Source organism: Pteronotus mesoamericanus, unplaced genomic scaffold, assembly GCF_021234165.1.
Source record: "Pteronotus mesoamericanus isolate MK-2021 breed Mesoamerican mustached bat unplaced genomic scaffold, CSHL_Meso_final contig_73, whole genome shotgun sequence".
NCBI classification, from domain to species: domain Eukaryota; kingdom Metazoa; phylum Chordata; class Mammalia; order Chiroptera; family Mormoopidae; genus Pteronotus; species Pteronotus mesoamericanus.
The window spans coordinates 2,957,097-2,972,359 of record NW_026555245.1 but is presented as its reverse complement, the minus strand read 5'-3'; the positions used below and the strand labels follow the sequence as shown (position 1 = coordinate 2,972,359).

Sequence of the window (15,263 nt, the reverse complement as noted above, 5' to 3'; positions counted from 1 at the left end):
ATTGAGAAGGTGCCAACCAAGAAGATGGGAAACCTGGTGGTGCCTCATATCTATCTGGAGAACCTATCCATCTGGAGAACGTACAGAGTCCAGGCTTCTTATATGTCAGGGGAAGGGGAAACGGGAGGGGCCCAAGGTGACTCGCCTGCAGACATCTGAGCACCAGCAGGGTCAGAGGAAGACTGTGAAACTTCCTGGTTCTTAGTCTGTATTTTTTATCCTCGCCTGAGGATATGTTTATCAATTTTAGAGAGAGAGGAAGAGGGAGAAAGAGAGAGAAAGAAACATCAATGAGAGAGAGAAACACTGATCAGTTGCGTCCCATATGTGCCCTGACTGGGAATCGAACTCACAACGTTTTGGTGTAGAGAAGGATGCTCCAACCAACTGAGCCCCCCCAGCCAGGGCATGTTCTTACTCTTTTGACTCTAGTTTATGTGAATCCACTCAGGTGATTCTGGCAAATCTTTGATAAGCAATCATTATTTTTCACCCTGACCAGTGTGGTTCAGTTGTTTGGGTGCCATCCTGCAAAGCAAGAGGTCGTCAATTTGACTCCCAGTCAGGGCACATGCCTGCATTGTGGGTTTGGTCCCTGGTTGGGACGCACTGGAGAGGCAATCAATCGATGTCTCTCTCTCTCTCTCTGTCTCCCTCTGTCTCTTCCCACCCGCTTCCACTCATTTTTGAAAATCAATGAAAATAAATCTATATATCCATCCACCCTCAGGTGATGATTTAATAAAAAAAAAAAAGTAACACTACCTAGCCAGGAAAACACACGGGCACAGGTTTCTCTACACACCCGAACTAGCTCCTGCCAGAAGGTCCTTGTGTTGTCACGCAGCACAGACAGCACCGGCAATCTGGAACATTCCCTGGCTCATCTTTAACCAGCCAGAAAATGCCACAGTGACAGTGTGGGGCTGCTGCTTACAGCCACAGATTCCAACCTCACCCAACTCCCCCCGAAAGTACATTTTCCAGACACATTCCCAGAGGGATTTAGGTCCAATCAGATGCATTCATGGAGGCAGGAGAAGCCCAAGTGGAGCCCCTTCTGTGGCTTTAGTCCTTCCTTCCCAAATGGGAATCCTAACAATGTCTCCGTCCTCAGCTGTGGCAGGTCAGATCCTGACTTCCTGCAAAGAGGTGTACACAGACACATAGGGACTAAAGAGAAAATGAAAACTGAACGAAGTGTACAGGTTACATGGCTGCAGCCAGTGCTAGTGCTCCCAACAGACCCTACACATTGTTCTTCCACAGGAGTAATCAGCAAACTGTATTTCCTCCATATATTTCACATCACACACTCTCCTGCAGTGCTGGGTTAAGTACAGAAGTGAACAGAGGGGCAGGGAATTCTGAGCGAAGAGGGAACGAGGCAGCCAGCACAGGAGCACACCCTAAAGTGTCTGTTAAAAGCTGTAAAGTGTCTTTTACAGCTACGAAGCATGGAAAGGCTCTTTGTAGTAGGAAAGACACCAAGTTCAAGAGCAAGTACCTCTGCAGGCTTTGTTCCTGTCCCTGTAGAACAAGAGAGCAATGCACAGTGAACACAGCCACGTCTGCTCAACTGCCTTCATCACAGGCCATTCTCACTGCAAGGTAATGCCCTCCACGTGGAATTAATCCAAGGAGCATCATGAAACCAAATCAGCCCTACATCAGCTTTCCCCAAGTTTCCTTCTGAGGTCCAGCGACAGACCCCAGGCCTGTTCCCCTGGGGAGGGCACACAGGGAGGGAAGGGATGGAGAACGGCCGATGTAAACCAGGGACATTTGTGTACATGTGATGCCTTTTGCCATTTTTCCTAACACTTTTTTTTCCAAAGGTGGGAGATGAATTACTCAAGGTGTATTACAAAGCTGTCTTTGAAGGCTGTATCCAATGGCAAATTAGAGAATTTACAATCTGAAAAGACTGAACATGTTCTGAAATCCACTTTTTTCCAGAAAACAGATTTTTGATGGATCCATTTCACCTGCTTTCCACTTCCTGCCTCCACGCAGCCCTCTCCCTCACATCTCCACGTTGCATCTGTCACCCAGGCCTGCCAATTTCTCCGGCTGTCTCTCCATCTACTCACCTTGCAGAATTCATTCTATTCTTACATCAGTTCAGCACCTAATTTTTGCTTCAAATGTTTCTTCGAGAGGTGCCTGGGGGGGTCTGCCTCCGCTCTGCCCTGCTCCTCACCCCAAGGAAGCTCCCCAGGAGCCAGGGCCTGCCTTCTAAACACCTGGATCTGATCTGATGACCTTGATTCACAGCCAAAACTCTGTATTCAGTCCCCTGTCCTCCAACTCACATTCAAACTTCTTAAATGGCTTAAAAGAGCCTGTGTGAACCAGGACACCCCCACTCTGCCTGCCAGGTGGAGGACGCAGATCGGCTCCCCCTCGCCTGTGGCACACCGCTTTTAGTGCCTTTCTGCAGAGGCTTAAAAGCAAAAGTACGTCCTCCAGACTCATTCCCAGAGGGACTTAGGTCCAATCAGATGCATTCACTTGAGACCTGAACAGGATTGGGGGTCGGGGGTGCAAAATGGAGCAAGGAGTGTGGCAGCCCTGTCTCTGACCTAAGGCTGCTGCAGCGGCCTCCTGGCCCAGCCTCTGGGTCCTGGCTCAGTGAGCCATCCCAGCGAAACTGCTCCTCCAGGCCCTGCGCACCATTCTATCAGTACCTACTTCCCTGTGGAAAATCCTTTCTGCTTCACTAGAGTGACTTCTCTGTCGACGATTGATCTTAACACGCATTTACGCCTCTTTCTCTGGCATGCCATGGAAATGTACAGACAACACTCACAGCCTGGTCACCAACGGGGCACAAGCCCAGTGCCCAGCACACTGTTGAACAGACAGACAGGCCTGAACACAGAAAACTGATGGGAATAAAAACAGGAAAGCTTTTCTAGAACGCTTGATTCTTCAATCAGTCACAGGGATGAAAGGTGACAAAAATCAAAGAAACTACATTTATCTGCACAAGTCCACTCTGGTCCTCCAAAAAAACCCCTCTCCAGAACAAAGTCACCACGTTCTCAGGTGCAAAAGAAAAGCTGACCTGGAGAGAAGAAACTGGAACACTCTAAGAGCTGTGTCCTGGTGTCCTGCCAGCAGCTGGGGCCCAGCCCCCGCCAGCCACTCTCCAGGTCCTCGAGGCCAGCAAGTGACCTCTGAGGGTGCAGTCTTGACCTTTATCTAGAGATAACACCTGTCTCCCAGTTGGGCCCTTTGAAGCATAAATAGTAGGTACAAAATAGACAGGGGGAGGTTAAGAATAGTGTAGGAAATGGATGGGGGAAAAAAGGAAATGGAGAAGCCAAAGAACTTACAAGTACGACCCATGGACATAAACTAAGGGGGGCGGAATGCCTATGGGAGTGGGGATGCAGGGCAGAGGGGAATAAAGGAGAGAAAAAAATGGGACAACTGTAATAGCATAATCAATAGAATATATATTAAAAAGTAATTAAATGTGTTCTTACATGTGAAAGCACTTTGCAAATTCTAAAGTAGGACAAATGACCAACCTTTCCCCCTCCCACCACCAAACTTCTTAACATTAGTCACTTCCTTTGTAGGGGGCAGAATCTGAGAGAGGAAGTCACTCAGACCCAAGCGCTGCTGCACCCGAAGGGAGCAGCCCCCAGCCCAGGTCCAAAGCCGCAAAGAACCAGTGACAAAAACCATCTCGGCTCCCCTCGCTTTTACCCCCCGACAACCAGGAAACGCCACTCAGTCATTTACAACAGGAAACGCCTCTGTAACACGTTCTTTGCCAGCCACACACCCTCCAACAATTCTGGACAGGGTCTCCTCATGCCCCAAGTTACCAGACAAGAGAGGGGAAGTCTGGAAGCTCACTGAAGCCGCCTCCGCGGGGGCACACGTCACACAGCGGAGGGACCAGGTAGGGCAAGGTGAACGGCCGCCTGTCCTCCCGCCACCTTCCCAGCAGCCTCTGTGAGCTCTTCTCTCCTGGACACAAAACACTGACATGGCGTCAGCATCCCCTCTTCTCTTCTTCTACTCAGCAATCGGCAATCTTTTGTTTCTAGATCTGTTGCTTCCCTTTAGGAATAACAGAGCAACTGTATTTCCATTACAAATGAAATGCTACTCAAGTGATTTTCTTTGTACTACTGCACTGTTAATTTACATATTTTAACAATAAATGAAAAGTCTAAATTTCAACATCAGATAAATGGCTGCAAAAAAAACCACAAAAAACCTAGCAAGAATGTCACAAACAAAAATACAGAAATTGAAGCTACTTCAGGCTCCAACTTGTGGCAAGCAAAAATGAACACAATAGCAGGAAGCTGGACATTCCCTGGAAGAAATGCTACTAAGTAATTCAGCGTCTTCCTGAATCTTTCTCCAAGCATTTCAGGTATTAGGCAATTTGTCCCTGGCATGCATCTAGAGCCACTGTGTGGCTGTGAAGCAGCCACTAGCCAGGAGAGTACCTAAGATCTTGGTAAGTCACACCCAAAAAGATTGATCAGCCTTCTGACAACAAAATAAAAGAATGAACTAAACCACTATCCCGTCCTTCGAAGATACTGCAGACCTTTACAAGCAAACGTCTATTAGCTTTTGCCCAAAACTAACTGAAACCTAAGGGTCCGTTTCTACTAAGGACCCTCAAAAACTTATTTTATATACACACACAAATCTAAGAAGAAAACAGTATTTCACTGGTGGCTGTGTAAAGATTACTTATAGCCATACAAATTTGGTGGTTTAAATTGTGACCTCAGGTTTTTTGACACTGTCCCAAAGATAGATTCCTCCCTTCCATTTGGGCTCGCCTCCGTGACTCACTTCTAACTGACGCAGAGGAAGTGACCCTGCTGGCTACAATAAAGGTGCTGTGGGTTGTATCCAAAAAATCTTTGTCCACCCAGAATCTATAAATGAAACTATGAAAAATCTATTTAGAAACAAGGTCTATGCAGCTGTAATTAAGTTAAAATGAAGTCACGAGGGTGGATCCTCAATCAACAGGACTGAAGAGAAGGGGCAAGGATACAGAAACGCAGAGGAAACGTGGCTGTGTGAGGACAGAAGCAGAGGCTGGAGTGGTACGTGCAAGTCAGCAATGTCACGGGCCACCAGCCAACACCAGGAGCCGCACAAGGCGAGGCAGGATCCTGCCACAGAGCCCTTGAGGTCCTGCTCACGCCTTGCCTTTGGATTTCCAAGCCTTCGGACCATGGAAGAATAAATTTTAGTTGCTTTAATCCACCCAGTTTATGGTAATTCTTTACAGCAGTCCTGGGAAACTCTTACAAAGGTGACGGCTTCCTCCTGGCTCATTCCCGCCCTCTCTGTCAGGGCGCGTGGCCTGGAAACCTGGCCTCCACGCTTCAAGGGAGCCAAGCAGCCGGGTGGAAAAGCCACACGTGGGGCGTCAGCCCCGGCCCCACTAGTCTCGGGCCACTGATCACCAGACACATGAGTGAGGAAACCTTCAGGTGATGCTGCCCTCAACCTTTGAGGTTCCCAGGTGGTGACACAGTGTGGAATAGACACAAGTTGTCCCCACTGAGCCCTCCCACATAGCATGCATGTGAGCAAAATAAACATTGTCTGTCATGGTCTTAAATCACTGTGTTTTGGGGTAATTTGTCATGCAGCAAGAGATAACCGAAATAACACATGCATGTGTAATCCTGTCCACCAGAATCAAATGTAGAACTTCATATCCAAAACCCAGCCACCTAAGCCAATCAGCTATCAAGGTAATCTACTGAAGTCCCCTTCAGCAAACATTTATGAAGAATTCTCTTATCTTGAACTATGCCTCTGATTTTTTACCTTTGAAGTAGTTGTCTCAACATCCCTAAAGTAATACTGCATAAGAAGCCAACAGTTTTGGGGTCTTTTTTAATGATGTGCAAAAACTAGATGTGTACAAATATTTAACCATTTAAAGAACCTCCTTTACATCCTACAATTTTCATGGCATACCCACCTGCATCACAATGATCTGAGAACTTTCAAAATATGGTGCCCGCGTGTGTGGTTGCGTGCATATAATCTTTAAAATTAAAAAAAAATTCTATATTCTCGGAGGCCTAACACCCAAAGAATCTGACCCAATGTGTTTTTAAAATCTGTATTTTTTTAAATGAGCAAGATCCCAGGTGACTGCTCCGGTTGAGGGCTGATTGCTCTGAAACCATTTCCGTAACAAGTTAGTTCAAAACTCCAAGATGGGGGATAAACAGCAAGTCCGTGTGATGAGCTGAATGACAACTCTGCATCGCGAACACAAGTCGCGGAGGCCCTCACAGGGGGCTCGGCTGCTGGCCAGACAGCGAATTTGACTGGCCTGAAGTCACACAGCTGAGGAAAACGAGACTTGGACACACGTCTGCCTGACCACACCCCGTGCCTTTCACCACCACACCAGGTCGCGGTTACAATCCTCCTGGAGCTAAGAAAGTTACACCTGCCCCCAAAAGGAAAAGAACTTTATATCACATATCCTAAAAGTTGAAAACTCTAAACACAAAGGGGATTTCCATTCTTTTTCAATGGCTCTGTTTTTCAAATGTGTATTTTACCCTCTTTACTGGAACTGTGTCAACATACACCTGAAGATGTTCACTGTGACTACAAGAGCTCCCCTCCCCTTGGGCCCCCTAGCAGTTCTGAACCTGGGGATGGGGTGGGAGGGCTCTGATCACACATAATGCCCCCTCTGTTAGAAAACAAACATCATAAACTGAAGCATTGAGAACAGAGGTCAAACAGTCGCCTGGTTCCTGGCTAAAAGATGTTTTCCCTCTTGTTTCTTTCTACAAGGGAAGATGTTCTTAGGAAAGAGCTAGTCAGTCATATTTTAAAGAATTCCAATTTTTGCTCTTATCTCCAGAACAGATTGCACTCAAATGAACCAGCATTTCTATCTTAGGACTTGCCTGTGGTAAGGCTGCTTCATTGACTACATTACTGGAATTCTCCAGAACAAATGGTTCTGTGCAGCACATTGTCTGAGGCTTCTGCCCACATGATACAGAAGCCCAGGTGTTTATGTTTCAGAGGGGACTGGAGCCCCCCCCCCAGGCCCGTACCCTGGCCGGGGCAGAGTGCCCATGAGCAGCAACTGCCCTGCTACAACCTCTTTCCCCATCGCCAACCAAAACATGCACCCACACTTGCATGCAACACACAAAAATAACCAGAATCTTGGAGGAGTATGAAAGAGATTAGTCCAGAATTTTGGATTTCATGGTTCTGGTAAAATATCAGGAGCATTTGACAGACTGATGGAGTTAAAAAAAACAAAAACAAAAACAAAACTAGGACACTTTAAAGTAACAACCAAACACACACACACACACACACACACCCCCATCACTATTATTTCAAAAAGAAAAAACTAAAAGCAAAAATGTAGAATGGCCAGAAGCTTAAAGTAAAACACAATTCTTTCCAAGGAAGAGATAATTAAATGTTCAAGTAACGACATACACCCAGTTGGGGAGGCAAAGGAAACCTCCTTATTCTTCCTCACCCCTTACCGATGGGAAAAGCTGCTCTGACTGGCCCCAGACCCCGCTCCTTCAGCCAGCCACTGAAGAAGCACTAAACCAGCGCGAGCAGTCCTTCCTCCCTGCCCAGCCCAGGAGCCCATCTCAGCCCAGGCCCCATGGGGCGATCCTGCGGGTGTCTGCTGGGTCCCCTCTCCAAGCCCAATGTCCCCCAGTTCCTGTCACACTCCTTCCTAACCAGGCAAGGGGCCAAGGTGCCAGAGACGTTCTCTTGCATGTCCTACAAACCCAAGATGGAATTTCTGCAAACTTGATTCCTTGAGAATAAATTCTCCTTCCTCCAAAATGTTCTTTAAAGGGGTTCTGTCTGTGTCCACCTGTGAGAAATGCCTAGGTTCTATTCAGTTAAAGGGGATTTCACCGACACAAATACTGTCACTGCATGTGAGAAAAATAAAGAGAAACTAGGAAGCACTTTATTATAATAGCATTAAAATTGGAACAATTTCCCAGAGGAAAAGTATATTCATGAATATGGGACGTACTATGCAAATGAAAAAATTATATTTCTAGCCCTGGCTGGTGTAACTCAGTGGATTGAGTGCCAGTCTGTGAACCAAAAGGTCACTGGTTCGATTCCCAGTCAGGGCACCTGCCTGGGTTGCAGGCCAGGTCCCCAGTAGGGAGCACATGACAGGCAACCAAACACACATTCGTGTTTCTTTCCCTTTTTCCCTCCTTTTACCCTAAAAATAAATAAAATCTTATTTTTTTAAAGAAAAAATTGTATTTCTCCTGTTTTTATACCAGTTAGGTAAGAAAAGTCTGAGGCCCTACATAAAAGTGGCTCATTTTCTGCTGCAGTGCTAGCCACAAGTTCATACTAAAATCAAGTACACTTTCAAGATAATGGATCTCAGGATACAACCTCCTTCCAATAAATCAAGTCTTTCAGAGCTAGTGGTGCATGTATTAGTAAGGGCCAAATCCTTTTAGGTAATAAATACTCATGAATTTGATGCACTTCAGAAAAGAAGACATTAGTACTTGAACCATTATCCAAGTTAATAAACAAGAAAGTACAGTCAGCCATTCCTAAGAAAAACAGAAAACACTGAGACATATAAAGCTTAGATGTGTTAATTAGCAGGAAGCCCCTTTTTAATGTGTGTAGGATCTGATTTTTTTTTTTTTAACTTAAAATCCACAGAAAATCCTACTCTCTGTTAGTTCTTATTTAGAGGTCTGCAACCCTTCCAATGCATGAGACTTAACGAGGGCACAAATGTTCTTCTTCTTTGAGACAAACATCCAGCACAGGCCTGGCATAGAATTGAGACTAACACACGTTTGTAGAGGAAAAGAGCCAACAGGAGGATAAATCTGATGCTAAGGTAGTTCTTTTGCATTTCTTTCCTTTATCACCATTGCAAAGGGTTTTACAAGAAGCCCACCCAAGGCCTAATGGGCAGATGTGATGAGATACTCAGAGCTTCATCAAGAGGCTAATTCCATACACTTATATAAATATACACACGGCCAGCTTATCCTCCCACTGAGAAGACCTGGAGAGTGTGCAAACTGGTATTCGGGACAGATGCGGAAGAAAACAAAGCAGGCCTTGCCTTCTCATCCTGGTGTAACTTGTTGACGCTCTCCATCTGAAAGTTGTGGCTGGACTGGATTTTGTCGAGCTGTTCCCGCTGCTTCTCCAGCTCTCCCTGGAACTCGTTCTTTTTCAGCTCCACGGCTCCTCTCTCGGCGGCCGCCCTGCGGACCCTGCCTTCCAGCTCCATGATCTGTGTCTACAAGGACACCACAGCATAAAGGCAAATGTCAGGCCATCCCTGCAGACCAGACCACCTGAGCGAAGACCACACAGGACGCAAAGCCAGCAGCAAGCCTTACACACACAGTGTGTTCCCAAGGCTCAATCTTTAAAGTTGACTGTAGAGAAGCTACAGCAGGTTTTTCTAGAGAAACGGTCTAGAAGCAACAAATATGTCTATGCTGCATGTCTCCATGGAAACGCCCCACACCCCTCACAGGGAGTTTGTGAGGTTTAAATAAAATAAGTACATTTGCCCTGGCTGGTGTGGTTCAGTGGACTGAGTGCAGGTCTGTGAACCAAAGGGTTCGATTCCCAGTCAGGGCACGTGCCTGGGTTGCAGGCCAGGTCCCCAGTGCGGGGTGCACACGAGGCAACCACACATCGATGTTTCTCTCCCTCTCTTTCTCCCTCGGTTCCCCTCTCTCTAAAAATAAATAAATAAAATCTTTTAAAAATAATAAAATAAGTACATAAAATGCCTCACGGTTTACCTGGTGTGAGCTGGTGCTCAAATATTTTGTTCTTTTCCCCACTGACAGAGCACTTAGCCACTCCTGATCAGACAAAAGTTCTATTCACTTCTCCAACTCTGGACACCAAGACCACATCTGCGCAGAGAACAGGGCTCCAGTGGAAGCTCAGACAAAGGTACTACCCCTGGAGGGTAAGCCCGGGGGCGGGGGAGGACAGAGCGCTCCAGTGCGATGACGTTCCAGAGCCCAAAAGCTCTGACGTCAAAGGGACTGGGTTGGAATCCCAGCTCCCCCGGCCCTTTACCTCTCTGTGCCTCAGTGTGCCTACCTATGAAATGGGGAAAATAAAGTCCAAACCGTGTAGAATTGTGTACAAAAGATGCTGATATATAAAATGTACTGTTAAAGAAAAACTACTCTGATGCTTGTTAAAACAGGGCGGAAAACGTCATTCGAGACTATCACAGGGGTCGTGGCTGTGGCCAGAGATGGAAACCGTGCTCAACTCTGAATATGGCAAGACAGCAGAGGACGCAGAGCCAAAGAGCACACTGAGGGGGTTGATACATGGAAAAGTACTAAAAGAAAACATCGAGACTAAGGGGAGTCTTGCTAAAGGCACACTGAGGGCTTAGAAAGTGAGGAATGAGGAGCTTGATCCGATATGGGGATATCATGAAGTTCCCCATAAACCCGCTGAGCCTGGGCTGGCAGGCCACACACAGGAAGGGGAGGCCTAGTTGAAAAGGAGGCCTGAGGAGCCCAACTAAAGTTTGGTCAAGGAGCATGTCATCGCTAAGCACTGCCTGACCCACGATAGGCAACAATAAATGGGAAAGCTAAAATTATTACTATCATTAAGCAGTGATGATAAAGATTTGTACCTTTAAAACCCCGTTTCTCACACTCACTATGCAACCTCCTTTCCATCCCCAGGGTTTGATATCTAGCAAGACGGGAGGACAAGAATGGGTGTGGTCGGAGCCCTTCACTGAGCAGTCTTCCCAGTAGCAGCCCAAATGGCTGCACTAAAAGTTCTTAAATCACAGGAAAAGCAGAGAGGGGTGTCCTGGCAGCAATCCTAAGAGTCACAAGGGGTCCTTCTCCCACCCAAGAACAGAGCTGGTGTCGAGAGTCGGGGCCTAGGCTGGCTGGGGCACATGTAGGGCCTTGAAGTCGCATTACAGGGAGCACATACCACGGAGCGCAACGCCTCACGTGGCGATAAATACAAACACCCCTGACACCATCCACCCAGCAACGTTAGATACTCTACAGGGGTGTCCAGCCTTTTGCCATCTCTAGGCCACACTGGGAGAAGAAAAGTTGTCCTGGGCCACACATTAAACACACAAACACTAACAAAAACTGATGAGCAAGAAAAAGGTTTTAAGTAAATTTGTGATTTTGTGCTGGGCTGCATTCACAGTCATCCTGGGCCACGCGCGGCCCGTGGGCTGCAGGTTGGACACCCCTGCTACAACAGACATACAAAAAAAACAAGCCAAACACCTGGAGGTCCACGCTCCGGGAGCTCGCAATCCAGTAGTTGAAGCCCAAGACAATGTTACAGGCCACCAAGGCAGCCAGCACAAAGGGCGGTGACTTCATGGTCCGACGCCCGTTTCCCAGTCCCATCATCTCAACGGCCAGGCTGAGAATCTGCCAAATAAATACAAACATATAAGCCTCAACGACAGTATCCCATGCTGAAAGCAGGCTACGTCCATTGGCACACCCCACAGTGTGACTGGCGTCTCCTCCTTGAAATGTGAAGCTGTTGAGAGCAAAAAGGTAAGTAGCACCCACAGTGGGCAGCGTGGCTGGCTCCCCAGGACTGGCTCGCAGACCTCGGGCAGATAACAATTTCTCTTTTGCATCAGTTTCTTCATCTGTAAAATGGAGACAATTACTGTCAGTGCCCAGCTAAAGCCTTTCTTGAACAAAGCAGGAAAGCACCCCACAGGAGTGTGAATTCGCACTGTGTGTAAGTCGGGGACAGGCAGGGCCTGTGGGGAGAAATGAGGTTGTCATCCTGCTTCATTCCTTTCTCGCCCTTCAGAGCCCTTACCTGTGCAACCCCCGCTGAGCTGCACAGCACACCCACGTTGCGAAGACCTAAGAGCTGCAGGGAAAGCCAAGCTGCTTAAAAGAAACACAAATACAGCTCACAAGAAAGGTGCCATCCATTTGGTTCAGGGACTTCAACTCAATGCCAGGTCCGGCTGGATCCCTGCGCTGGTCACTGAGGAGAGGTGACTCTGCCAAAAGGCTTTTGCTGAGCAGGATGAAACAGGACCTTATCAGAGGGACGGTAATAACCGCTTTTATGCTGGGGCCAGCAATGGGGGAGGAAGGAGACAGGGTCAAAGGAGAAGAGGGTGGGAGAGGAAGAAAGACCACTAGGGATACACCTTTTAAGGGAAGTTTGTGTGAGTGAGAACACAGAAAAGCTGACAGAGCACACTCTTACCCTATGGGAGAGGCCCTCTTTCTTAGTACAGGCATACCTTGTTTTATTGCTCTTCGGTTTACTGAGGTTCGTAGGTGCTGCGTTTTCAACAAAAGGAAGGCAACGCCTTCCACTAGCAAAAAGACTGTGACTCTCTTTCTTGTAAGACTTGCTTCACTGCAGTGGCCTGAAACTGAACCCGCAGTGTCTCTGAGGTGTGTCCATACCAAGACGCAGGCCCCACTCCTCCACTGCTAATTCTAAACGGACTGCAGGCAGGGCCCAGGTGTTCGTGTCTTTTAATCTCCCCAGGTTATTCTAATGTGCAGCCACTTTTCTCAATGTTTCTTGACAGATTTACAAGGAAACAAGACTACTGGCACTGTTCTGTACGTGTCACAAATCACGTAGTAATACATCTTTCCACCCTTTTCCTGGTAGCACATTATAGTTTGCTCTGTTCTTTTCAAAGGGCTGATTCGGGCACCACTGTGAACCAGGATTTACTTAGCCAGTCTCCCACAGAGGGCCATCGGGTTTTCTAGGCGTATTTCCAACAATGCTGCCACAGACACTCTTCTACATCCGCATCTGTGTTTGCAACCTCTTATCCGGGTGCACGGTCCCTGACCCACAATTCGGAAATCCAAATTGCTCTAAAAACACAAAGGAATTTTTAATCACTCAGCCAGCAACAAAACCTGACCTGAAGTCAAATCAAGGTCTGACCAGAACTCACCTGAAGCTACTAATAATAGGCTTGATCCTTCTCCCTTCATGTGACTATTCATATATTTTGCTGCAGAAAGATTACTGTTTGATTGTGGGGTGCTGCTGCAGATCCTCTGGGGGCTGTCACATAATATATAATAAATGCATCATATCATCTTCTGAATTCTGAAAAAATTCTGAATTCCAAACTCTTCTTGGCCTCCAGGGGTCCTGGGAAGGGAGGGGAAACCAGCAGGGAGCTTACTATGGGTGAGGCACCGATCAAGTGCTTCCAATAGGGGGGCTCACTGACTCCACAGTGCGAGGTGGGGCATTCTCACCCCCATACTGCAGAGGATGAACTATCACAGCTGTGGATAAATTTCAGTAAGTGGAATTGCTGGGCCAAAATATATATATGCGTTTAAACACTGACAGCTCTTATCGCCTCTAAAATATTTAGCAAATTACAAAAGGAAAATAATCCCTTTACAGTGGAGAATCCTAGCAGACACTACCTTAGGTGGCCATGTGGTCAAGATTAGTATCACCAGTAATGAGACATGTCAACATCACGGCCCACCTGATAGGAGGCACCAGGTGAAAACTTCAGAGGAAATCAAACTGAAGGCTGTCCTGCAAAACATCTGACCAACATCTTTGAAACCTGTCAAGATCATGAGAAATAAGGAAAAGACTGAGGAACTGCCACAGACTTAACAACTACACAGACATGACAATTCAATGCAAGATGCAATCCTAGAACAGGAGAAGACAATTGGGGGGAAAAGTGGTGAAATTCAAGTAAGTTAGCTGCTTTGGTTACTAAGATAGTGCCAAGGTTAATTTCTTTAATTTAGATACACATAAGGGGAACGTGGGTGAAGGATATATGGGAACCACCTGTACTATTTTTGCAACTCTTTCATAAATTAAATTTCTAACGACATTTTGATAGAGCTTACCATGTCGGCTTCCAAATCATTTCCAATAATTTACCCTTCCACCAGCTGTATGAGGATTATGTTTTCTCACACAGTAACACATGAACTTTTTAATGTCTGGGAATCTCATTAGTAGTAATATTTAAAATACATTTCTTCAGTTATGAGCATAAATGAACTTTTTTTTCATTCACTGGCCATTTGTATGTTCATTTTGGTGAAAGATCTCATAGACTCTGCCCATTTTAAACTGGAGTATTCATCTTACTGATTTGTAAGAGCCCTTTGTATATTAAAGATAAACTAATCTTTGCTGTTTCATAATATAATTTTTTCTCAATTTTCCATGTATTCTTTGACTTTCTCTGTGAAATTTTCTGCCCATAGTTTTTGGTTGTTGGTGGTATTTTTAAAATAACCTTATATCCCTGGCTGGTGTGGTTCAGTGGATTGGGCGCCAGCCTGCAGACCAGAGGCTGCTCATTCGATTCCCAGTCAAGGGCACATGCCTGGGCTGCAGGCCAGGTCCCCTGTTGGGGGTGTGCAGGAGGCAACTGATTGCTGTTTCTCCTGGCACATCAATATTTCTCTCCCTCCAGTCCCCTCTCTCTAAAAAATAAATTAATAAAATAAAATAACCTAATCGTTTCCATCTTTTATTGCTTCTGGATTTTGTTTGAAGTTAGAAAAACATTTCCAACTCTGAGTTTCAAAATATATTTACACATCTCTCTTCTCAATGTATTTAGGGTTTCATATCTATATTTAAATCTTTCATTCACTTAGAATTCCTTTTTAATGTAAGAAGCGAGAAATACAAAGAAAAAGGCTTTTTTCCTCTTTTTTTCTTGGTAATGGCTAGCCAGTTCTTTCAGGACCCTTTATCAAACAACCTAATTTTTATCTCGTGCCTTGAAAAGCTATCTTGGTCACACACCTAATTCCCTAACATTGTAATTTGAGATGGGATTCTTCGATGACCTTTTTTTGTCCCAGCAGACATACGTCAGTGGGCAGGTGCACTTTTAAGTCTGAAGACAGAGTATGAAGTCAGTTCAGTCAGTTCTCCCTTCAAGGGAAGTGTATAGATAGATGACTGTTTAATATTCTCCTTCCTTTAGCCAGTCAATAAAAAATCTATTGAGCAACGATGAGTCAGGTGCTGTGCTAGCACCAGGCAGCTCAGGGCAGCGTTAAGAGAACAAACCCTGAAGCCCAGTGGCCAGTGTCGGATCCTGGTTCCACCTCTCAGGAGCCGCAGGACCCATCTGTGCCTCACTCTCCTCCGCCCAGGGTTGTCCTGAGGCTCCGATGAGCTAAGATATGAGAAGGGCTTAG

The 15,263-nt window shown here is 46.2% G+C and overlaps 1 protein-coding gene across 2 annotated transcripts in view; it reads right to left on the bottom strand.

Moving 5' to 3' along the window:
- GOLM1 (golgi membrane protein 1) overlaps positions 1-15,263 on the bottom strand; it is a 47,740-nt gene that overhangs the window by 23,451 nt on the left and 9,026 nt on the right. Inside the window, exons 1-3 of one of the 2 annotated variants that reach the window (XM_054582942.1) lie at positions 12,329-12,479; positions 11,331-11,480; positions 9,140-9,319 (exon numbers count right to left, since the gene is read on the bottom strand). In XM_054582942.1, coding sequence (XP_054438917.1) covers positions 9,140-9,319; positions 11,331-11,459 — 309 coding nt within the window. In that variant the 5' untranslated portion in view covers positions 11,460-11,480; positions 12,329-12,479. Of the gene's footprint in view, positions 1-9,139; positions 9,320-11,330; positions 11,481-12,328; positions 12,480-15,263 lie in introns of those variants that run through there. The other variant, XM_054582943.1, reaches the window with a different exon arrangement.